This window comes from Panthera pardus, unplaced genomic scaffold, assembly GCF_024362965.1.
Source record: "Panthera pardus isolate Hobbes unplaced genomic scaffold, ASM2436296v1 HiC_scaffold_8, whole genome shotgun sequence".
NCBI classification, from domain to species: domain Eukaryota; kingdom Metazoa; phylum Chordata; class Mammalia; order Carnivora; family Felidae; genus Panthera; species Panthera pardus.
In genome coordinates this window covers 130,041,439-130,066,649 of record NW_026527013.1, presented here as the reverse complement: position 1 = coordinate 130,066,649, position 25,211 = coordinate 130,041,439, and the positions used below count along the sequence as shown (strand labels likewise).

Below are 25,211 nucleotides of genomic sequence, written 5' to 3'. Positions count from 1 at the left end.
TTCAGTCACTTTTTTCTCTGTGCAACCGAAATCCCTCTCTCCTACCTTCCCCCCTACAGACACCCAAGCACTAAGGGTGCTACCTCCATTTTCCAATTGTCTAAAAGTTTTGAGGAGAAAAGATGAAATTTCAATGTTATAGAAATTATTTCAACATTCCTAAGTAATTGTAGACTGTGAGATGTGACTTCCCACCTTCATGATTTTTTTTTCTATCTAAGCAAGTGCAACAAGATAGGAAACTGAAGTAGGATCAAATTCTTTGAAAGGTAAATGCAAACATCCGTTTTTGGAGGGAAGATAATATATTCATGTCTGGGACACCCAAAAGAATAAATTGAAAAACTTTTTGGAGTAAGTTTTAGAAATGCATCAAAAAGGGCTTCTCACAGTTGTAGTATGCTAATGACCTACTTTCTCAAGAGAGGGCTAGAATGTGAAGTGTTTCCCCAAATGATCCGACCTGCAATGGAATGCATTTGGGAAACTCTTCCTACATAAGAAAAATCTGGCCATTTAAAGAAAAGTGACCTACTGGGCGCATTTCCACATGGTACATACTACATATCAGTCTATGTGTGTTGATGCCAAAGAAGCTAAAATAAATCCTTGTCAAAATATTTATGGGCTTGATCAAAGCTGTTAGAGTATGTTAAAAAACCACACACACATACACACAGCCACCAGATGTTCCTTATATTTTCAGATTCTAGCTATCTCCTCATTATATGAATGACAACTGTAATCTTATATTCAAGCAGCTTACACGTTTAACATAGTGTGTTGTTGGGTTTCATATATAAAACTCCTGTGTTTGTTTTTTTGTTTGTTTGTTTTAAGCATCACCATACTGTTGACTTCAATCAGATTGGCAGCGAGATGTATTTTCCTAGCATTGCTTAAGGTTACCAAGAAATCTTTGTTTTCTAGTTAATAAGTCTAAATAAAAACTAGATTGAGCCAATTTCTTTCTGATTGGGCACGCTTTATGTCACTCATTACATGTAGTGTGTTATCTCCTAGAGTTGCCTTTAAGTATAAAATGCTGCAACATTTGGCACCCTATTACTTGTAATGTTTTAAGAAGAGGTATTTCTGTGTCTGGAAATAGCCTCCTGTCAAGAGTGTTTCCAGGTGATGGGTTTAAGGTTAACATCTTAGTAAATACCACTGCCCTCTGGCATGACATCTCTGTGAAGAATTCTTTGACACTCATAGCTACTAAGCACTCACCACTGGGCTCGGCCTAGCACACATCCTTATTTGAGTGTATTCCGCATAGCATGCTCAGATTCTGTAAACCTACATGCATACTATTAATACTATATCTTCAGAATGCCCTCTAAGAAACATGGGTGTTTGCTGAAAATTCTTTTTAATGAATGTAACTTTCTAAATTTTGACACTTAAAAGGAAGAATTGTTGATAGTTCTCTCGATATGAGAAGTTCTGATGTTTAAGACTATAATAAAAGAAGAGAACATATTTGCCTGCTAAGCCAGTCTTCCCCTTTATTTATAAAACTCTAAATGCTTAGAGCTTGTGAAGAGGAATGAAAAGCCATTCCCACCATTTATGAGAAAGAAAAGAGAACATTTGGGAAGAGTAGCAAACCACTTGGGTGTTGAGAATGGGTAGGACGATGATTCTTTCTCCTGGTGAACTATGAAAACATGGCTCCCTTCTCTGTAGTTTCTTTGGAAATGGTAACAACAGTGCTGTGTGTGTGCGTGTGCGTGTGCGTGTGCGTGTGTGTGTGTGTTGACTGTTACAATAACTCAGTAAAATGGTCTATTTCCTTCCTATCCAAGGATTTTCTGCTGCAGATATTTACTGTGTTCCGAATATTGATACGCCCAGAGATGTTTCCAAAGGACTGGACTGTTATGCGCTTGGTGGCTAACAAGTAAGACACTTAAATTGATGACAATTGCAGCTCATTGGAGAGGAGGCACAAAATGAATTTTTTTTTAGTCTGATCTCAAATTTGAAAGCTTCAAATCCAGGGATTCTTGTCCTTTGACTCTGAATTAACTTGTCTCACTTTTTAAAAAGTATTACTATTCGTTTTAAATAGGTGATAAATGAACATAGTTCAAAAATCAAGTAATATAACAAGAGCATACACTGAAAAATCTCACTCCCACCTTCCATATTTATTCCTTACCCCCAGCCTGTAATAAACACTTTTATTTGTTTCTTGCATGACCTTCCAGTGTTCTTTTCTGCCTGGCAGGTGCGTAATACGGCACATTACTTTTTCCCCTAAAAAAATCCTGGCAGTCTTTCCACATTAATACTTAGAAAGCCCCTCATTTGTTTATGTTTCTTTTTTCTTTGATAGCTGTATCATGTTCTATTGAGTAGATGTACCATTGTTTACTTAACTCAAGTGCTGGCCACTTGAGTCATTTCTAATCTTTCTTCATTCATTTTAACTCAGCAGAATACATTAAGTGTCTACTATGTACTCAGCCCTGGGAATAAGATATGACCCCTGAGTTGGATACATGAAGATTGAAGTTTCTTTTATACAGCCAACTGAGAAGGCTGGTAGACTACTGAAAATAATGCTCTCAGCAAAATTCAGAACTAGAGAAGACATTTGGGGAGATATTGACATAAAGATGAATCTCTGGAAGTTGATAAAATTGGCTTGTATTAGGCACATCCAGGGGGAAAAAATCAAACATTTGACGTCAGTACTAGAAGGAATAGGAGCCAGGAAAAGAGATTAGAGGGCAGCCAGAATGGCAGGAGCTGTCCCAGAGAATACAGTGTCATGGCTTTATCTGCTGTCATGCTTCCTGTCTCTGTCATCTCAGGATACAGAATGAAGGTGAAGTTCTTCAGGAAACTGGCTGATCTTTACTTCCACACTTGTCATTTACCCTGTTTCTTGAACATTCTTTCTTTCAAGTCTACGTTTGCCTGCTTCTCCTTCCTCCTCTTGTCCAGCCCCGAACACCTTCACATTCAGGATAACAGTTGAATTCTCCAGGTGTCTAGCCATAGGCCAGAGATACCATATGTCTTCCCCAGATGCCAGGTATGATGGTGGTAAGAGCCACAGTAATATAGGGTTTGATTTTGATAAGATGTGCCTAATATGGCTTCTGCTGCAGTCTACATTTATAGATGTGGAGGTGTTAAAATGATGTGTTAAAAACTTGTGAAGTAACAAATAGTATAATATGGCATATTATATTTTACATAAGTACAGAAGAAGCTTTTCCATTTTGAAGACTAATTGAGATTCCTGAAATAGCTCTCTTTAGAATTTAGCATATTTAGTTTGATATCTGTGAGTAGAATCACATATCTTTTTGTCTGGATGTCCGGAAGCCACAGATTTAAATGGGAACTATTTGTCATGTATCTGGCCTTATTACCAAAGATCTACATGCTGGGTACATGCAGAGGGCTATGAAATAGTCCAGGGAGCCATCTGGGAAGAGGTCCAGGCTGCTGACATCATCATCATGCAGCATCATCATTTGGTCATCATGTCTGCCCTGTGTGCACAGGGATATTTTGCCTTGAATTAGAATATTTAGTGGCAGAAATTCAAACCAAAGATAAATTTGACATTTTGTTCCTTATGCACACAGGCTCTGCTTGAGCTTCCTGAAAATCGTGACCACAATGTGACTTTTTTAAAGTAAATACTGTCTCTCTCTACTTCACCTAAAAATCTACACTCCGTTTATGAAGACTTCATGGTCACACAAATGGGTAACAGACTTAGAAGTATAGATTCTGCTTTTGAGTAAACACACAATGTTCAATATTTTTATCTGGTGCTAATCAAACAGGAGCACAGTTACTTTGAGATGAGCTCTGTGTAATACATTTAAACAGAAGATACTCCAAAAGCAAATCCAAGGAAAAGGCCATCAGCCTTTGCTAAATGCGATGACATCATGCCCTTGCCACCCAAGTCAGTGCTGATAAGAAGTGAGCACTGTTTTTCCACTGGTGATGGCAAGTCCGATCTAATTTGTAGAGAGGGCTCCAGGGTCTGGTAGAACTCCTGCAGAGTTGAAACAGACACTGCTCTTTGCCATTCTGCTTCCCTCTCTTCTCTCCATTCAACTACCCTAGCCATTTCCCGTTCAAATTATGAAGCCATATGAGATTTTCCTTGCCTTATGAGTGCAATGTGTTCCAGAAATAAGCCTTCAACTCTTCCTGCTTTATCCATACAGGTATTAGCCACGTAATATTGGTAGAAAACTAAATTTCTGAAAGATGTTAAGGATATTTAAAATATGTTAAAGAACGTACACTGGAAAGAAAACGTTATCACTTTGCTAACTGTGTAGAAGCAAGTTGGAGGAGCTAGGTCTACATCTCTCAGGTTGACCACCTTTCTTCCATGGTGCTACCTTCCTTAGGTGGTTTGATCAGGGCTCCTCAAAGAGGCATTTTGACCCAAACTCCCACTTTTACTACCCACTATGTGCTTCATACATGCCAAATTGATAGTAACTAGCCGAGAAGTCACACTCCCCTACCCTCGAATTCAAAATATGCATTCTTTTATGTGCCGATCCTTTCTTCCTGTGTGTTCAAGTAAGTTAAATGCCTTTAACTTTCATCTACAAACTATATTGTCCCAAACCATGTAGCTTCCCTGCTTTATGTGAAGTCCTACCAAAAGCTATGACCAGACTCTTGGTGATTAGTATGGTCTTGTGTGGTTTATTTCCACCTGAATGTCTAATATTAGGTAACACAGTAACTGCATCCAGGCTAAATTTCACAAGGATAAGACATGTGACTCTCTAGCTTGTGTGCAAAGCTGTATTGTGCCCACTGTTAAGTTCTTGGTAGATGTTTCTGATGAGAACAACTGCTCAATTTGAGAAAGAAGGAACATAAGGGAGATGAAAATTAAGTACCAAAAATACAGGACACTTTGAGACAAGCTTCTTTCCACCCCCTTCCCATACACATTGCAAAATACAGTACAAAAATAAAGTCACAGTTTTATACATTTTCAAAGAGATAAATCTTATAACAGACTTGCTGCTGAGGAAAGTAAAACCTTCTGGCCTACGAGTTGAAATTTCAGGTCCTTAATTTATTTATTTTGTGTACATGGTGGCTTCAAACCTAGGATACATTTTCTTTTGTGCTTTTTCTCATCAAACCCTGAATTATTTAGTTGACTATTACTATTAGCTAATTTAGCTTTCATATGAGATCTATGTAGTGAATAGGTGATTTATGGAATCAAAGATTCTTAGGGGAGGTCATTCATATCCTGACCCATCCATTTAGCAAATCTTTTTTGTTGCCTACAGTATAAAATAAATTCCATAAAAATAGAACACAGTTATTTGAAGATGTTTATGAAAGGAACTTTGCTCTGTACTGGGATTGGAGAGCTCTTTCATTAGGAAGTCAAACTTGAGCTGAAAGCTAAAGCAGGAGTTAACAGGTAGACAGCAAAGGAAGAATGTTCTTACCAGCAGGAAGAGCATATACAAAGGCCCTGTGGTCAGGATGAATGTGGCACATTTAAATGCACCAAAGGACTGTTACTATGGCTGAAACATGAGGAGAGAAGGAACCAGTAAAGATGAGGTGGGAAGATGAAGACAGGGCCCAAATATTAGGGAGTAGAGAAACATGAAAGAAACCGAGAAGAACCAGTTAGTAGCTTAATACAGCAGTGCAGGTAAGAGATGCTGATGGCTTGAACAGGTGGATAGCAGTGAAGGTAGTAACAAGAACAATTTTGAAGATAGAGATGACATAACTTACAGGTGACTGAATATGGGTGGAAGAGAAAAAATGGAAGATGCCCTTTAGAATTTTGGCTTGAACAAAAGGATGAATGGTGGTGCCATTCACTTTGGTGGGAAATACTGAGAGGAACAGCTTTGGTGGGGGGGAGGTGAAGAATCTTACGTTAAACAAGTTTGAGATGCTCTTAGGTATCCAAGTGGAAACATAGAAGAGGAAGCTACCCATGCTTATATGGAGCTGAGGGAAGGGGTTAGGGCTGATGATGTGCATTTGAGGGTCACCAGCATATGGATGGTATTTGAAGCCATGGAACTGAATGAGAGCACCCAGAAAGGAGTGTAGACTGAAAGGGGGAAGAGTACTTAGAACAGAGCTGTAGAGGATACTGCTATTAAAGGTCAGGGTATGGAGAAGCATCCAGCAAAAGAGACTGAAAAGGAGCAGCCTGTGATTTAAAATGAGAACCAGCAGACTACAGTGTCCTGTGAAGTAAGTATTTCATGAAGGACGGAATACCAAGAGCTGCTGGGAGGTTGAAGATGATGAAGACTGGCAGTTGACCCGGGATTTGGCAGTGCAGTGTAGAGATTGATGACCTTGACATGTGCTGTTGCAGTGGACTGATAGAGAAAGCTTTATCAGAGTGAATTCAAGAACAGGTAGGAATTGAGAAAGTGAAAACAGTAAATATAAGCCGCTCTCTAGAAGTTTTGCTGTGAAAGGGAGCAGAGAAATGGGACTATATCTGGAAGGAATTAGGAGACTAGGACCCTTTTTAAAACATGGAATTATATAGTATTTTGGCTTATAGATAGGGCTGACCCAGCAAAGACAGAAATACTGATGATACTAAAGAAAACAGGAATAAGTGAAGGAACAACTTGGGTAGGCAAGTGGGGATATCGAGAACTGCCTGTTCCCTCTCCACAGTCAGCTTGCACTGGAAATGACACCAGCCATGTAGGCAGTGCTTTTTGTGGTAAGACTTTCTCAACAAAAGAAGCTCTGATCTCATGCACACAAAGAAATCCTGACCTTAGCTAGGAGCATTGGCATAGTAACAGGAGGGAAGACAGGGTATGTGATAGTGATGATGAAAAAGTTGGATGGTAGGGCAGCTGATCTGTTAAGTACCCGCCAACACCACTACCACTGCTTTTCGTTCGTACTGGTGGTGTTTTTCTTGTAGAGTTATAATCCTTAAACAATTTTCCTGTCCAGGGGAGAGAGAAGATACTGATTTTTGCCAAAACTATCTATTAGTAAGATGAATGTGCCACACTCAAATAGTTATGGCAAATATTTACACAAGAACTTCCCACATGGTCCCTATCCTGGTGAGTTGGGAGGAGCTGGCAGGAAGAATGAATACATGAAAGGAAAGGTTTCCTTAAGATCTGAGCCTAACAGGCCAAAACTGAGGCTGCTGACATGTGAGTGACTTTCTGCCACTGCTGCTCAGTGGAGAAGGTCAAGGGAGTTGTTAAAATCCCTCCCTTTCAATCCTTGTTCCATTCTTCCTCACCCACACTGCATGCTTCCTTGACTAAAAGCAAAAGCACTTGGCTTCCTGCTTCCTTGTTTTGGCTTATGTTGTGCCCTCCACTTGGAGTGTCTTTGCTTCTGTTCTTTAAAATATCTTTCAAAGGGGTGTAAGATGTTTTACAAGCTTCTCATTTTAGAATTACCTACTACAGCAACCAAGGATAACAAAGCATAGGTTTAAATATAGTTGTGAGGCTACAATAGAACTTATTGTGGACTAGACCCTTGGTGAAACAGTGGTTAACAAGGCCAAATTCCCTAAACATCACTGCTCTCCAAGTCCAACCCGTCTGTCTTGTCTTCTCTCTGCAACACAGTCCCCAAAATGAAACAGGGTAATCAGGTGCATGAGAATCATCTGGCTGGGCCCCACCTTGAACTCACCAGGCCATGGATGGTGGTAAGGCCCTGAAGTCTTATGAATACTTGAGGTGATTATCATGCGCTCTGAAGTTTGAGAATCACTAGCTTGGATCAGTCCCCTTCATGGCCTTCCAGGATTTTCATCTGCCCCAAGTGTCTTTGTGTTGATCCCTTCTGCCCCCATTAACACACCAGATTGTAGGGAAGCTGTCCTCCATGAATAGATTTCCTGAGGTTTTCTGTGTGTAAACATTAGTGTTGTTGATACCTAGTTTATCCACAAAGGGGCTTCTCCCAGTCCACCTATCATTTGTGGAGGTGGGCTTTTGCTTGAGCACATTATCATCTTGGAGTAGTTTTCAAACTGACAAATTATGAGAAATGGGATTTCTATAGCAAGGAGAGAGCGTTACGTAAAAAATACTTTCTAAATGCTAGAATCAGGTGGCAACTGAAAATCTTGAAGCCATAACTTTGACTTCCTGTGCACTATTTCCTCTTTTATGTGTAAATTTTATTGTGCTGTGCCCACAGATTACAGCTGTCAGAAATGATCCTTGTGGCTGCGTTTTTGTGGCAGATATCAGTAATTTGACCATTTGTAGTAACAGATTGCAAACCTTTCTTGGCTATTGAATTGGAGTGCTGAGATTTGAAATGTCCTTAATATTCAGAAACTGAGTCATGAGTAAAAGAATAAAACCAAAGGAGCCACATGATTTTGGATAAATTGGAACAAGTAAAGAAAGATCCCTAAACACCACAGGTATCAACTGTAATGAAGGAGCAATAACGCATAAATGCCTTCAGCTGGCTTGGGGACCTGTGTGCCAGGATACTGACTCAGTGCTGAGTTACCATAAAAAGCTCTCAGAGCTGCCTCTGTGTCTTGGGCTGAATGTTATAAGCATAAATGAAAGGCATTTGAAGTAGACTCATTTTAGGTCTTTCTAGCCCAGAGGAGTCTTACTTTTGGAGATCTTACTCATAGCATATCAAATATATTAAATAGATCCACAAACCACATTTTACTGAAGAAAAAAACACTTTTTACATTTTGCTTTTTAAACAACTAGCCTACGAGTAAATTATTTAACTCCAATTGGTTGTGATTTGTCAGCATTTCTGTGCAGTTGGGAATTCTTGTGACGATTTTAAAAGTAACCTATACTTTTTTTTAATACAGTAGAAGTTACTGAAATGTGAAATTGAATATTTAATGAAATCAGTAATGTTGCATTCTCTGGAAGTGTAATTAACCTTTTTTAGTTTTTATTTTGCAGTTTAAAATTTTGATCCCATTCTATTTTTTCAGGTCTCAGTATTTTCCAAAGCTCTTCAATAGCATTCCGTTTTCTGATAATTAAGCTTTAGTTTCATAAAATAAGTTTTGGATACACTACTTTCTTTGGACATTTTAATGATTTCTTCAGTTGTCATCATTACTTTTGCTAGTGGCTACTGAAAATTGCCACTTTATGCTATTTTCAGGTGATTTCTGTCTTTAATAGGAAATTCACTGATGATACCCTGCTGTTTTGGGGGTTCAAGACACCATAGGACTTTGCAATTTCATAGGCTTTGCTTATACTTAACTTTCCTAGTAAGGTTTGTTGAAAGATGTAATTGACATATGTGAAATGAACATGCATGTACCACAGTGCTTGCTCATGGTAGAGCAGGTACCCGAGGCATGGTGGTTTTCTGCTCTTTCCCTTTCTTTACCCTGAGCTTCACATTCAGTCATCCAACCCCTTAGTCTCATTAATACTCTCCTGTCCCAGGAGAAGGCTCTAATAGTGAGTTTTCCAGCACATAACAGTAATGAGCCTTTATGTCCCTCAAAGACTGCAAATACTCTTCTGGTTAGTAAATATCCTTCTAATCTATGTTTCACCAATAGGATAATCAAGGTGTGAAGTTGATGGGGTGTTGTTTCATTTTATTTGGGGTCATACAGCTCTACTCTTCGATTCCAAATCCTGTGGTGAGAACTGGAGTCCGATCACATCACAAACTCCCATCAGGCATGCATCTCAGCAAAGGCCAAGGAGGTTTCCGAATGTCAACCATGTATATATACCATTTGTGTATGGTATTTTGGGGAGTGGCCTATATCGTTTCAGCATAATTCTGTATGTAATATGAAATCAACTGGATATGTATTTAGTTTTGGATGTCAACTACTATAGCTGTAAAAAGGAGCAGGTTTTGAACAAATTGCAAAAGTCTAGAGTTAACCAAGAATGCTCACCAAACCCTTCCCTTTTACTCTCCCCAGCAAGCTACACGTGGCTGCATGTGACTTCTTGTCAGGCCTCCCCTACTTTCTATAGCCCTGAGATGCCCCATTCTCTGAATTGCTCTAACAGCCCCTGGCAGTTTCATACAGCGTAGTGCTGGGTTATAGACAATTTCACAGTCTGTAATTGTTTCTTCAGTGGCATTCTGTCACCAAGAGAGAGGGAGTCTGCTTTCAGGAGCTCTTGCATGCCCCCTAATACCTGGAACAGGGGAAACAGAGAGAAGACCTATAATAAATATTCAATATATTCTTTCATTTTATCTATGTCTTCTTTAGGCTCCATTTCTTTTTCTGCATTTTTTTAAAGTGTGGCTTTCTCCCATGTTCATCAAACATGGAATATTATATTTGAAGTAATCATTTTGCTTTCTTCAGAAATTAATAATACCATAAAACATCAGGAGATTAATGTATTTCTGCCTGAGTTGTATGAATTCATAAATCTTTGTATCATTTTACAAAGAACTTAAGTGATTGATTTTTTTTTCTTTTTTTACCTGGTGTCCCTTTTCTCTGTTTCAAATATGAATTATCTAATATTGTCCCACATTGGGGGCGCCTGGCTGGCTCAGTCAGTAGACCAGGGGACTCTTGATCTTGAGGTCATAATTTCAAGTTCCATGTTGGACGTAGAGATTACTTTTTAAAAAATTAAATTAAGGGGCCCCTGGGTGGTTCTGCCGGTTAAGGGTCCGACTTTGACTCAGGTCATGATCTCTCAGTTCATGAGTTCAAGCTCCGCATTGGGCTCTGTGCTGACAGCTCGGAGCCTGAAACCTGCTTCACATTCTGTGACTCCCTATCCTTCTGCCCCTCCGCCATTCGCTGTCTCTCTCTAAAAAATAAATAAACATTAAAAAAAATTAAATTAAAAAAAAGGTACATGGTATTCAAATAATATTGTTCCACACGCTTTCTATAGGGTTTCTTTTATCTTAATTGTTTTTTTCTTATCTAATAAATGATTTTCACTAATGCAAAGTTTTGACCTTAAAATGTTTTTTTTTTTTTTTATCACTAGTGTTATTATTACAACAGTTCTATACCTGTCTGATGCACTTCGTAAGAATTTCTTAAATGAAAACTTTGATTATAAGGTAAGTATCAATCTGGATGACTATCCTGCCTGAGCTGAAATCTATTACCTTGTACTTGAGGAAATTATCTAATGTATTTTCTTGCTCTTAACAATAGGAAAATAAATTTATTCCACCTCACCTATACCCTAAATTTATCTTGGGCCATTGTAGTTTTCATTATGAATAATATTCGAAGAGTTTTCATTATATTTGTCAACAAGTTAGGGCTTTTATCCTGCTTGTCAACCTACTGGAAATCACAGTGCTTAAGAGGAGGTCGTTCCGTGTTGTTACTATAAATTTTCATTCGTCTTTCCTGTATGGTCCTTATGTGTGACAAAGGGGACTTAGAACATACGTTTTTAAGACATTTTTTAAAATAGACTTTATATGAAGAAAATGTTTACAAAGTCAACACTTCAGTTCCTTTACTTCTCCATCTTCACATTTTTTTAGAATGAATTAAAAAATACATTGAAAGATAGGTAAAATTCTTTAAGGCAGAACTGTCTATACATCTATAATTTGTTATGCCTAACAATTCATGATACATTATTTTTTAAATGGGAAATGATAAATGGTAAACCAAGATGGGCAGTGGCTATTTTGGCTTCCCTTCTTAATGATATTTTATATTTTTGGCATCTTTATTTCTTATTCTTTCTAATTAACATTTTTAATATTAAACATTTAAGAAAAGGTCCACATTTGGATAATTACAAGGTGTTTTAAAAACCGCAAATGCAGTAAAGACCTTTGGAATTGAAAGGTTGCCTAATATATCTTTATATCGTATCATACAATAATAAATAGATCAAAATATCATGATCACAGCTCTACTTTTTTTTATGTTTGTTTATTTTTGAGAGAGAGAGAGAGACAGAGACAGAGACAGAGACAGAACATGAGTGGGGGAGAGGCAGAGAGAGAGGGAGACACAGGGTCTGAAGCAGGTTCGAGGCTCCAAGCTGTTAGCACAGAGCCTGATGCAGGGCTTGAGCTCACGAATTGTGAGATCATGACCTGAGCCAAGGTCAGACAGTCAGCCAACTGAGCCACCCAGGTGCCCACAACACTCCTTTTTAATACTCAAGTTGTTTCTGCTATTTTATTCTTATAAATTTCCCTATGTACCTTCTTAAAAAATCAAACTTGGTGTATGTCTCTAGTTTTGTTTTTTGTTTTTTGTTTTTTGTTTTTGGATAAACATCTGTAAGTGGAATTGTTGAGTTAAAGGTTGTACCAGTTATATTTGATTGCTTACATGTATGCCAACCTGGAATTATCGACTAAATTAATATTTTGTGAAGCATCTGTTCTGACTTTTGTTCATTATTTTGCTTAGTTTTATCATATTCTTTTTTGTTTGTAAGAGCTCTTTATATATAAAAGATATTTATAGTGTTTCTCCTACTTATTTCTAATTGTACTTGGTGTCAGTGGAGAAGTAGTGTCCTTTCATTATGTCATGTGTTTGGGTTAAGTTTATTTTGGGGAATTTTATTCTGATCTCATTCTGATGCTGTTTTTAATGTAAGAAAACTTAGACAAAGATTTGTCTGGGCAGGGAATTTTTATATACTGTCTGAATTTAAAGTTGTTAGCATATCCAGAGAAGTGTACGCCTTTTTTTTTTTAATTCTCCATTAAAAGGAGTTCCAAAAATGAATTCTTACAGGAATAAAGTAACCCAACTTATACCGCAGCTTCCGTGGAGATACTCAGACATATTATAAGAGAAACGAAACACCTACCATTTAACATATACCAGAGAGCTTATGAAACCTAGGATACGGCATTGGCACAGTGTATAGATAGTGTTTATTTGCTTTACTTCTTTGTTCCAGCAAATTTCAAGCATATATACAAGTAGAGTAGTGTAATGAACCCCCATATACCCATATCCAGCTTCAACTATTATCAACACAGGGTCAATCTGATTTCAACTATGCCCACATTCCTTACCACTGTTGAAGCAAAGCAAAGATATAATGTCGCTTAACCTGTACATACTTTTGTAACACTATAGTATTTAAATATTTTGTTCTCGTTCTAGATTTGGGATTCCTACTTTTACCTCGCAGTCATTTTTATAAACCAATTGTGTCTACAGTTAGAGATGTTCACACCTTCCAAAAAGAAAAAGGTGTTAGAAAAGTAAGTAGTAGTGTATCACTGGGTGCAATTATGAGGCAAATCAAATGTTGTGCCTTTAAAAGGGTGTTTGGTTCAAGTGATTCTTAAATCATGTCCATAACTGGAAACAACAATGGAGAGGCAATGAACAAGAGGACAAGAATCAGTCTTTTCTGGAAATTTTGAACTTACTTACTGTCCTCAGTCTTTCAGGAATCAGTGTACTATAGAAGCAAATACTAGGTATTTATCCAAAGGATACAAAAATGCTGATTTGAGGGGGCACATGCACCCCAATGTTTATTGCAGTGCTATCAACAATAGCCAAAGTATGGAAAGAGCCCAAATCTCCATCGACTGATAAATGGGTAAAGAAGGTGTGGTATATATATATAATGGAATTTTACTCCACAATCAAGAAGAATTAGATCTTGCTATTTGTAATAACATGGATGGAACTACAGTGTATTGTTCTAAGGGAAAGAAGTCAGTCAGAGAAAGACAGATATCATATGATTTCACTCGTGTGGAATTTAAGATACAAAACAGATGAACATAAGGGAAGGGAAGCAAAAATAATATAAAAACAGAGAGGGAGACAGACCATAAAAGACTCTTAAATACAGAGAATAAACGGAGGGTTGCTGGTGGGGTGTTGGGGGGGTGGGGTTATGGGCAAGTGAAAGAGGGGCGTTAAGGAGGACACTTGTTGGGATGAACACTGGGTGTTATATATAAGTGATGAGTCACTAAATTCTGTTCCTGAAATCATTAGTAGACAATAGGTTAACCAACTTGGATTTAAATTAAAAAAAAAAAAAAGTGTAGGTTAAAGAAATGTCTAAAAATATAGGTGAAATCAAGAAAAATGTTTGTTGAAAATAATGACATTTACCTTACATATTTATTAAAAGAGTGATAAAGTGGGGAATAAATAAAAATTAAAAAAAGAATCAAATAAATTAAGGGACAGATCTTTTTTATTAAAGGATTTATACAAGAATTTACATTAGAAGCATTACGACACCTACATTAAACATCTTTACTTAAAAACATAGTGTCTTTGGGGCGCCTGGGTGGCTCAGTCAGTTAAGTGTCTGACTCTTAACTTCGGCTCAGGTCATGATCTCACATTTTGTGGGTTTGAACCCTGTGTGAGGCTCTGTACTGGCAGTGTGGAACCTACTTGGGATTCTCTCTCTCTGCCCCTCACCTGCTCAAATACCCTGTCTCTCTTTCTTTCTCTCAAAATAAATAAACTTTAAAACAAACAAAAAACATTGTGTCTTTTATTTTTATTTTTTTAAGATTTTATTTTTTAAGTAATCTCCATACTCAACATGGGGCTTGAACTCACAACACCGAGATCAAGAGTCACATGCTCCACCAGCTGAGCCAGCCAGCCACCCCCCAACATAGTGTCTTTTAATTCACATTGATAGTTTATATCTTAAAGAGACATAAATACCTTTTGTTCTGAGGCTTTGTATCAGGTTTGCTTTTTGTTTTATTTCAGGTATGGTGACATGCGCGTCACAATGGGTTGTGAAATTTTCAGTATGTGGCAAAACCTAGGTAAGTAATGGAAAGAGAAGCCACCTCCATTGTAGTTGATCATTGTACTTTTTAAGTGTGCAAATGAAGGACAATTTACCAATGACAGCATTTGAAACCAAGTGTCTATATCAATAGTTATCATAGAAAGTAATTGATATTTTGGAATTGAATATGGTTATAACTAATTTTTTAAATTGGTACCTGTCTGAAAAATCAACTTACCTTTGTGTGTTTCATTATTCATGAACAATAAATTTTATAATCTACCAATGCTCCAATAATACATTTTTAGCAATGAGCTAATCTTTCAGAATTTGGGATTGTAACAACTCAAAGTTTCTAGAACTCTGAATTGAGGCTATGAATCATAACAAATTTAGAATTAACTTGATGAAGCATTGGCTTGTGCACCAGTACTCTTAAAAACTTGACAGCATGGATCTATATCATAAAGAGTATAGCCAAAGGATTTTAAAGCATCTGCAGTTGCTAAGATACTATTAGATTCCATTTTGTTAATGACACAGCAGATAGAGCGTATTACTATAGTAAATTGTTGACCCTGACCTGGTTGCATGGAAAAGAATAATATTTGGAAAATAAATTGTTTTACAATCTCATTGGCATATGGTTTCTTTATAGAGATCCAACTTATTTAATTTTGTATGCTAATTGTGCAAGTTTATAGTATTCATTTACTATTACTGCACTGTAAATTTCTCCTTGCAATTCATTAAAGTGATGGGCTTATTTGAATTGAATATGTAATGATCTAAAAGTATTTTTTCTCTTGGGCTCATCCAAGCACAACTTGGAAATGGCAGGATTTGTTTTCTGTAAATGAAAATAGAACCATTATCATTTTACTTCATATGACAGAATGATTTTTGACCAGGATCTGTATATATACATAGTGATATTCATAGCAATTTGAGGAAGCCTTGTTACATATAATTGAGCCCCCTGTTCAGTGCTTGCTGGTAATTTCAGCAAATAAGTGAGTTAGCGTCTTGAAAGCAATCTCCACCTGTCTAAGGCCAGCTAGAAGTCTATGATGTATCTTTAGATTCAGCTCAAAAATAGCATCAGTTTGTCTTACTTGATGAGTACCCCTCTCAGTCTTTATGTTTTGTTAATTCTTTGTGGTGTTTTTCAAAAGCAGATAAAGCCCTGTACTGCCCATATTGCATTTGGCATTAATTTAACAAGATGTTTTCCAAAGAATGCTGCATTGGAATGCTGTTGTGGTTGATTAAATCCTTGTCAGAGCTCAAATGATAAAACCAGGACAGATTCGTTTGAGTTACCAGAATGTTAGAAAACATGGCAGATTTCCCTTTTAGATGAATATTAGCCTTGCTAATGGTTATGTGGTTGTTTCCACATAAATCTTTACTCAAGCCAGGATAGCTATGCACTTAGGGCCATGACCATGGGCTTGTTAAATAAAGCTGGTGCCTTTGGTCTCCCTAATGATCTCATGATATACTTGATAAACTTTTCCCAGCTATTTTGTCCTTAAAACAAAAATATTTCTACCTCTCTGGTTTTTGTGTTAAATTATTTCTTTGTTTCGCTCAAAAATCTAGACAATGTGGAAAATCTCTGGAACATATGGATCCCCCCAACACATGATCATGTCAGTAGTCTTTAGAACATCGGCACTCAAATGGACCTGGAGCCCCAGCAGCATCGCTGGGAGCTTGTGAGAGATGCAAATGACCTGGCTCCACCCCAGACCTACTGAAACAGAATCACTGGGAGTGGACACAACTGTGTTTTAATAGGTTCTCCAGATGATTCTTGACTAAGGATTGGAAAGCACTGCTTTAGATACTATCCCCTTTCTTTGTTTTCCCAGCCCTAAAGACTAGCTCTAGCTTAGTTCTAGCAGTCCGTTAGAAAAGGCTCATTATACTCAATACAAATTCCCAGCATGACATAGTTCAAATACAAGATGAGGGTAAATTTTCACCTCATTCCTTTGTTTTTGTATTATTTCCCTGGAGTTGTGTCCTGACTTTTCTAAGACTTCCAAAACATAAGGTGAATTTTAAAGGTCACTGCTATTGTACAACAACTAGACTTGGGAAATGTTTAGAAGTGTTAAAGCCTCTCTTGCGACATGAATTTTTACAAAATGATAAGAAAAATTAAGGATTCGGAGTGCTATTTTAACACCCCTTAGAGACCTTAATTCAGCTTGTTACTTAGGAATCTGAAAATATATTTATTACAATTTGGTTTATGGAAGATGTCACATTGAGTGTTTAGAATGCTAAAGATTTTATTCAGATGATTATAGATGTCCATTTCTTAATGGAACAGGCCAACAAATTCAATGTAACATAATTCATAAAGCCCTGGCTATGTGCAAGTTATTTGGAGAGATATAACAAAAATGGTCCATGTCTGTACAGAGCTTAGTTTTAAAATGTTACATTTTAAACCTTTTGTCCAGTTTCTGTGAGACAAGAAAAATCTTGATAAAAACCAATCACCATGTTTTAGTAAAGCAAGTAAGCTTTATGATTTTATAAATCAAGATCCTCAGTAATTTTTAGTAGATATAAAGAACGCTAACTTTTAGAAAGTAAATTGCAGAAAGGAAATAATACTCAGAGTAATTAATACATTTTTGGCCATTTGAAACTACCCAGTTAGTCTAATACAGAAACAAAATTTTACTGAACAATTTTTTTTATTATTATTATTATTATTTTAGACAGAGGGAGAGCTTGGGAGAGGGATGAAAAGAGACAATCTTAAGCAGGCTCCATGCTGAGCATGGAGCCTGATGAGGGGCTTGATCTCATGACCCTGGGATCATGACCTGAGCCCAAATCAAGAGTCACATGTTCAACCAGCTGAGCCACCCAGGCGCCCCTGAACAATATTTTTCAATCAGATTTTGTCATTAATATTTACCTGGAAGTGTGGAAACTCTTTCATATGCTAGGAACAAGTTGGTTCTTCCATTCTGTTGAGGACAAGGAATAAAGGGCACATGTAATTTTGTCTGCTTTTAAGCACAAAGCTGTACGATTTCCGAATCTGATCATTATATCCCTAGATTTACCTATGAACAATGGACCATATAGCAATTATAGGTTTAATTTTTTGAGGAAATGCCATACTGTATTCCACAGTGACTGTACTACTTTACATTCCCACTAACAGTACACATGAGTTCCATTGTCTCCACATCCTTGCCAACACTTGTTCTTTTCTCTCTTTTTCTCTCTGTCTTTTTGAGAATAGCCATCCTAAGGTGTGTGAGGTGGTATCTCTCTGTGGTTTTGATAAAATACTTTTGAAGAGTAAAGACCAAGTAGTGAAAAGTGAATACCTTTTCTTAAATGTGTTCATTTCCAAGTGGAAGGACTAAAAATGTTCTGTCAAGACAAGGGGAAAGAGAAGGGGGAAGGCATAAATCCCCGCCCCCTAATTTTATACATTAGCACTATACTTACAAGAATAGTCTACAAAGAAAGAAGCTAGTCTTGACTACTGTGTCCCACCTTTGGCATTCATCATGCTTCAAGGTTAAGTTTTTTCTTGCTATTTTTAGTTGAACTAACATTCTTACTAAATATAAAGTGGGCTCTTTTTTCCACATTTGCAAACACAGCGTCTTGTAACTGCTGTAGAAAAATCAATACTTCCCTAACAGGCTGTTCTGTGCCCATAAATATAAAACTCCAGCAGCCCAAGTAGCAGATGCCCTAAATACTTCAAAACAAGACCATGTGGCTGACAATTAGAGATGGGGAAAGTATACTAAATCTTCAGTTTTAAAAGAAATCATTTAAATAAAGTTTATTTTGCTCTTGTCATACATAGCTCAGAATTTTGCTTTGCTGATTGGGGAGGAATTAGGTTTACTATAGTGGAGAGCCTGTTCAGGTTTGCATAGGGTCTGTGTTCCCAGACTATGTTTTCACCAAATAAGGCTACCTTCACGCATTCCTGTATAGTGATTTAAATGTAGGTGTGGCCTGTCTACTGTCAGTAGAAAATCAGGCTACAAAATAGACTGTATGGACTTAGTTGGATTGTGATTAAAAGAAACCAACTATAAATGACATGTTTTAGGACGATCAGAGAAAGTTTAATTTAGGCTGAGTTTTAGATTAAGGAATTATTGTTTGCCTTTGTTAGGTGTGGTAAAGGCATTGTAATTCTGTGTGTGTGTGTGTGTGTGTGTAAATAATAATGTCCTACCTTAAAGATGCTTACTGATTTGCATACAAGTAGAATGATATATCTCAGACTTGCTTTAAAGTACCCTAGAGGGGGGAAAATAGTTGCGGTGATAGACGAAACAGGATTGGCAAAAATGTAGATAATTGTATGGGGCACCTGGGTGGCTCAGTCGGTTAAACGTCCGACTTCAGCTCAGGGCATGATCTCACAGTTCATGGTTCGAACCCTGCGTCAGGCTCTGTGCTGATAGCTCAGAGTCTAAAGCCTGCTTCGGATTCTGTGTCTCCCTCTCTCTCTCTGCCACTCCCCCACTTATGCTCTGTCTCTCACCATCTCTCAAATAAACATCGAAAACAAGTTTCTTTTACATGTAGGTAATTGTTGAAGCTAGATGATGTGTATGTGGGGATTTGCTTTACTATTCTTTATAATTTTATGTATATTTAAGTTTTTTCAGAGTAAAAAAATGTTTTATTGAAGTATAGTTAACATAGAGTTATGTTAGCTTCAGGTATACAGCATAGTGATTCAGCAATTCTGTACATTACTCAGTGCTCCCCAGGATAAATGTGGTCATCATCTGTCACCAAATAATGCATAGTAAAAAATTTTTCAAAGAAGAAAATCAGGTTGTAAAATGTCTATAAATAGAAGACTTTTTTTTTTTAAAGGAGATTCAAAAATACTCAGGCAAGCAATGATAAATAAAGTAAGTGCATGCTAATGCTGTTCTTGATTAGAGAGGGCCAAAGGATGCCAGGCCCAGGAAAGATTAAAAAGGAAGATGATAATGTCGCAGCTCTGAATCTCATTTCACCAAGCCAGGGAGGACTATTCGGGCTGGCAGGGAATTCAGTTTTATTTTGTCTTTCTTGCCACTTCTATTACCCCTCCTCCACACATACCCAAAGGCTGTGCAAAGATTTGGTGTCTTACACAGTCTCAAAACTGTGGGGAAGCCCTCCTGGTTATTGGTTACATGATGCATATATGGTCCCTTCAGTCCATGGCTCTGTGAGGGCATAGCATCCATGGTAGACCTGGAACCTCTGAGGCCATCCCCTAGGGGCAGAGTCATGGAATGGGTGTAAGGCCTGCTAATCTCAGGATGGGCTGCAAGTCTCCTTCCCTGCTTCTCTTTCTTCCCCTCTTTTGCCAGAGTATCTTGAATAAGCATTGAGTAGGTTAGGCTTTTCCAAATGACAGTATGAGTTTTTGAGTTCAGGTTGCTTCTGCTTTCTGCCCTGATAAAAATAACCGAGGAAAGCAATCCCAAAAGCTGGCAGCTAGTTCCCTGCTTGAAATGTGTGTATTGGGAGGATGGGGGAGATACAGGGAGAAGAACTAGGGATTGACACTTCTCTATATTCTGCCACAGTGAGCTTGTTCAGTCTTGAAAGGACTCATTCTTTTGGAGGAAAGTGTACAAGGTTAGATTAATAAGGAAGTTTCTTCTGATGAATAAGAAGGAGGTGTTCTTGCTTGAATGAGGAGAACTAAGGAGTCCCTTGGGAAAGATAAAATGGTACCTGGATCACAAAGAAAGGTAGGAGAGCAAAAGGAATTATAAGCCAAGTTTATTCCTCACACATAATGGGTATGAATAAGTAATTAAGAGATGGTGAGAAACAAATTACTTTTAATGAAACCTGAAAGAGAAAGGAAAAGACTGTGTGGTTTCAGTGTTGGAAAGGATAGGGACTTTCGGATAGGCTGGGGGGTGTGGCTTGTGTCCTGCTAATGTCCCTAGCATGGAGGAAAAGGGATGGGGAGCCACATGGTGAAGATTGCTGAACTGTTTCTAGGCACCTTCCAATCGCAAAATGCAGTGACTTTACAAATACCTGCTTGGGTTTGCCTGTCTTTGATCTCATCCATCATTTTTTCCCCCCAGTCTCCAAATGTTTCCTTTCATTTTCTTTTAAAAACCCCTCTAAAGCCAATATAAATTTAAAGTCCATATTTGCACCCCGGATTTATATATATCCAAGCTCTTCGGCCACACTCATGCCTTCTAGTACAGAAAACAAAATAGAGAAAATGACAATTAATGCAAAGGTATTTAACTCCAAAATGTGCAAGTAACTCTGGATGGTATGAATTTGTGTATATTTGACTCTTGCATAAAAAAAGACCAAAGGTAGAAAAGAATAAGGGGAAACTATCTTCTTGCATGAAGCCAGCTCCCTTCTGCTTGGCTTCCTAACCTGTTCTATGGGTTTTAAATGATTGCTTTCAGTGTCACATGCTTCAGATGCTAAAAGTTAGTGCTTATTATCAAAATGAAACTCTGAGATTTAACATGGATGATTAGTGTAATGAACTGAAGTCAACATTCATTTGCTAGATGAAATCATCTGTGTCCACCCCACCCTCTACCTTCCTTTCCTCGGAAGTATCAGTACCATACCTTTGTGTACTTTGGTAATTATACCATTTTGAGTTCACTGTCGTTACACTGTAATCTTTTTAGAAAATTGTTACATTCTTTTTTTTTTTTTTTGAACTACCATTTAGTTTTTTGTTTAGGCTGTGTGTTTATTATGTTTAAAAACATAAGAAAAATTATATGATGCATGGACCACTTTTTTCATATATAAAAAGTGCCTATTATTTTAACCACCCAGAGATAATAACCTTTGTGGTTAACATTAGGGGATAAATCTTCTTGACTACTTACCATATATATATATATATATATATACACTATACTACTACATACACACACACACACACACACACATGTTTTGTCTTTTTAATGGAGGAAGTACCCATCCATACTGTATTTTACCTTGCTTTTTCTTTTTTTAAATTTTTTTTAACGTTCATTTATTTTTGTGAGAGAGACAGCGAGCGAGCAGGGAGGGGGCAGAGAGACAGAGAGAGAATCTGAAGCCGACTCCTGAGCCGTCAGCACAGAGCCTGATGCAGGGCTTAAACTCACGAGCCCTGAGATCATGACCCGAGCTGAAGTCGGACACTCAACCGATTGAGCCACCTAGGCACCCCATACCTTGCTTTTTCAGTTAATCGCATTGAGAAACTTGGCCTGTTATCCTTCCTAACCCTCATTTTTAGTGACTGCATAAAAAATTCAATGTGTGACTATATAATAGTATACATAACCAATTCCTGATGATTTAACTTTTGGTGTCATTTTAATTCATCATTTTTAATTTGTGGTGTAATTTTTAATGTATCTTACAGCTTTTTTTAACTGTGAAAAAGTAAATCCCTAGTTTTTTAATATAAAATGATAGAGAAATATTAATCAACATATGGAAATTTACTGTTTATATATCTGCTTAGGGAAATATATTCTTGCCTGGAGAGACAACTCTAATTGCATGTACTCCTAGCAATCATTTTAAATAAATTGAATGATATAAATTTTCTGAAATCTTCTTAAGATTGATATACTGAAACTTGAATGTTTGATTCAATTTAGGAGAGCACAAGCTTCATTTTATCCCTGCCTTGATTGGCCCTTTCCTAGAAGTGACCTTGATACCACAGCCAGATCTCCGGAATGTCATGATTCCTATTTTTCATGACATGATGGACTGGGAGCAGAGACGGACCGGCAATTTTAAACAGGTAGGTGGACGCGCTTCTCAGAACAGTTGAAAGAGTCTCAGTTCTGCTTGAACTTCTCTGAGCTACCAGATTCCACTCTGAGTTGGGAAATAAGTATCGAACAGGCTTTCAAGGGACCTAGATTCCAGCCTTGCCTGCCTTCTCCCGTTCATATGGCCTTGGTCACCTCTCCAGTTCGTGTTCCCCCGAGCCCCTGTGGAAGCCCTAAAATCCCTTTCAGCTGAAAAATTCTGCAACTTCCAAGTCTTTGTTAAAGAGCTGGCAGAGATTCTTTTTGTTCCCAGTTGGCCACAACACAGAGGAATTGGAAGGTTAACGATTCTTACAATCATCGGCCTCTCAGTGGTTCACACATTGCATTTGGTGAATGGCTTAGTTTTGACCATTTGGTGCACAGAATGTTTTATTGCTTTTTGCTTGAAGCATTGAGAATTAATTTAAACAGGAAGGCAGTGGAAATTCTTGCAAAGGAGTTTCTGAAGAGGCGAGCCTATCATTTCTCGTTGACTAGGTTCTGCTAGGTCTGCTCCAGTTTTGGACAGAATAAATGTTTTTATTACAAAATCAGATCACGTAAGAAATCAGCTGACTTGCCATGCCAGGTTACTCAAGTTAGAGATGGTAGACTGTCCCGCACTAACTTGTACACGCTCACCCGTGTGAAGGATCTGGCGCCCCCCTTCACGCACTGACTTGTACGCGCTCACCCGTGTGAAGGATCTGGCGCCCCCTTCACGCACTGACTTGTACGCGCTCACCCGTGTGAAGGATCTGGCGCCCCCTTCACGCACTGACTTGTACACACCCGTGTGAAGGATCTGGCGCCCCCTTCACGCACTGACTTGTACACGCTCACCCGTGTGAAGGATCTGGCGCCCCCTTCACGCACTGACTTGTACACGCTCACCCGTGTGAAGGATCTGGCGCCCCCTTCACGCACTAACTTGTACACGCTCACCTGTGTGAAGGATCTGGCGCCCCCTTCATGCTTCTCCCAGTGAAGCCTCTCTCAAATTTTAGAAATGATTGTCAATGTTCTGAGCAAGCTGAATGCATACACAGCACCCTCCCACTGCCAGAAGCATGGCTTTCTCCTGTATCCATATCTACATTTCTTTTCAAGAAAGCTAATCACTGAACAAAAGGCTATTTTAAAATTGTTCTCGTGTGTGGGGGGGGGGACCCCACTGTCCTTTCCTTTTGTCTTCATACCCTTATTAGAATTTGATTCAAAGGAATAACTGAGCTTAGTCCTTTGACAATGTCACATATCCCTCCCAATCTGTCATTGCTTACCTCTCTCTGGCCATGCAGGGGTGTTTCATTTTCTGTCTCTGCTGCCTCAGACAGATGAAGGGGCTATTTCTGCTTTTTCTGATACTCAAGGCCTAAAGGATTTACATTCTCGAAGATATAAATGTTTTGACTACAGTTTTTCAGGAAATATGTCCTTTCTCTCTCATGTAGCTTATTGCTGACTTAGAATATTTCTATGGATCTACCATCTGTACATGGATAAGGCAAGTTCTCATCTTGAGCAGAGAGATTTAGGGCAACCTCGAACTGTTTTGAGAAAGAAAAAAAATATGAAACACATCAAAGATTTAAATTAACGTCTGTGGGTATGTTACTCTGCTAATGTTCTTACACATATAGTGATTTTTTTAAAAAAAATAAATAAATAAGTAGGACTTGCCAGTTTTTATAGCTCTTAAAAAAATTCACATGTTTAAGCGGGGCTGCAAGCATTTGTGTTTGAGTCAACAGATAGATGTCTTTGGTGGCAGCAAACGCTACCCTGCCGGGAGTTTGAAGTTGTGCTACTCTATCTAAATTAGCCCCTAGAATTCCAAGGGGATATCTGCTATTAACCGCAGCTTATGATAATGTTGCTTTCACAAAATTTGCTGCCTTTTCCCTTGCAGACTTGAGTATGTTTCAGTTTGCCTAGAAATCCCACTTTGTGAAGGGAAAGAAAGGGAGTAATATTTGGGTATGTTTCAGGTGGAAGCTAAGTTAATCGACAAACTGGACAGCCTGATGTCAGAAGGCAAAGGTGATGAAACATACCGTGAGCTCTTCAACAGTATGTGAGTAATATGTTTATCTCATGTTGATTCCATCCAGAGGATTTTGTGTCCGTGCTTAGCAGCTGAGAGCTGCAAAGACAGCTTGGGTCTCGCAGGAATGCTTTGTCTTTGTGGAGTGTGAAATAAAGGATAATTGCCGAACTCTGGCAAATGGATCTTATTGTGTTGATAATTAGACACGTCTCCTTATTTTAATCTCTGATGAGGTCAGGTCACATGTGTTATGTAACAAATCTCACTCTTTTCAAGCCCCAGAATTAAAACCAGGCTGCAAGATAATGATTTTAAGTAGGGTTAACGGTGGGGGTGGTGGGAGGGGCGGGGCGTGGGAAATGGTGTGATTCTCGAGTTCCTGTGCAATGCTTTCCAAAGCAAGATATCCTTGGCTGATTTGTTGTTGGGGAAACTAACATAGTTGGCATGTTTTTCAATACTTGATTTAATTCATCGATATCCATTGCTCACCCAGCATTATTAATTGCTTTCTGAATGTTTCTTATTAGAATATCACAGAAGCAAGTCATTTTTAGTAAATTCCCTAATTTGGATTTGAATGGAGGCTAAATACCACGAGAG

General features: G+C 38.1%; 1 protein-coding gene across 4 annotated transcripts in view; it reads left to right on the top strand.

Annotated features, from left to right (window-relative positions):
- The window catches only part of DOCK4 (dedicator of cytokinesis 4), a 430,872-nt gene that overhangs the window by 347,284 nt on the left and 58,377 nt on the right, over nucleotides 1-25,211 (top strand). For all 4 annotated transcript variants that reach the window (XM_053897288.1, XM_053897289.1, XM_053897290.1 and 1 more), the window contains exons 27-32: nucleotides 1,812-1,906; nucleotides 10,992-11,067; nucleotides 13,106-13,206; nucleotides 14,702-14,760; nucleotides 22,397-22,545; nucleotides 24,550-24,635. In XM_053897288.1, the coding sequence (XP_053753263.1) occupies nucleotides 1,812-1,906; nucleotides 10,992-11,067; nucleotides 13,106-13,206; nucleotides 14,702-14,760; nucleotides 22,397-22,545; nucleotides 24,550-24,635 (566 nt within the window). The remainder of the gene's footprint in view (nucleotides 1-1,811; nucleotides 1,907-10,991; nucleotides 11,068-13,105; nucleotides 13,207-14,701; nucleotides 14,761-22,396; nucleotides 22,546-24,549; nucleotides 24,636-25,211) is intronic.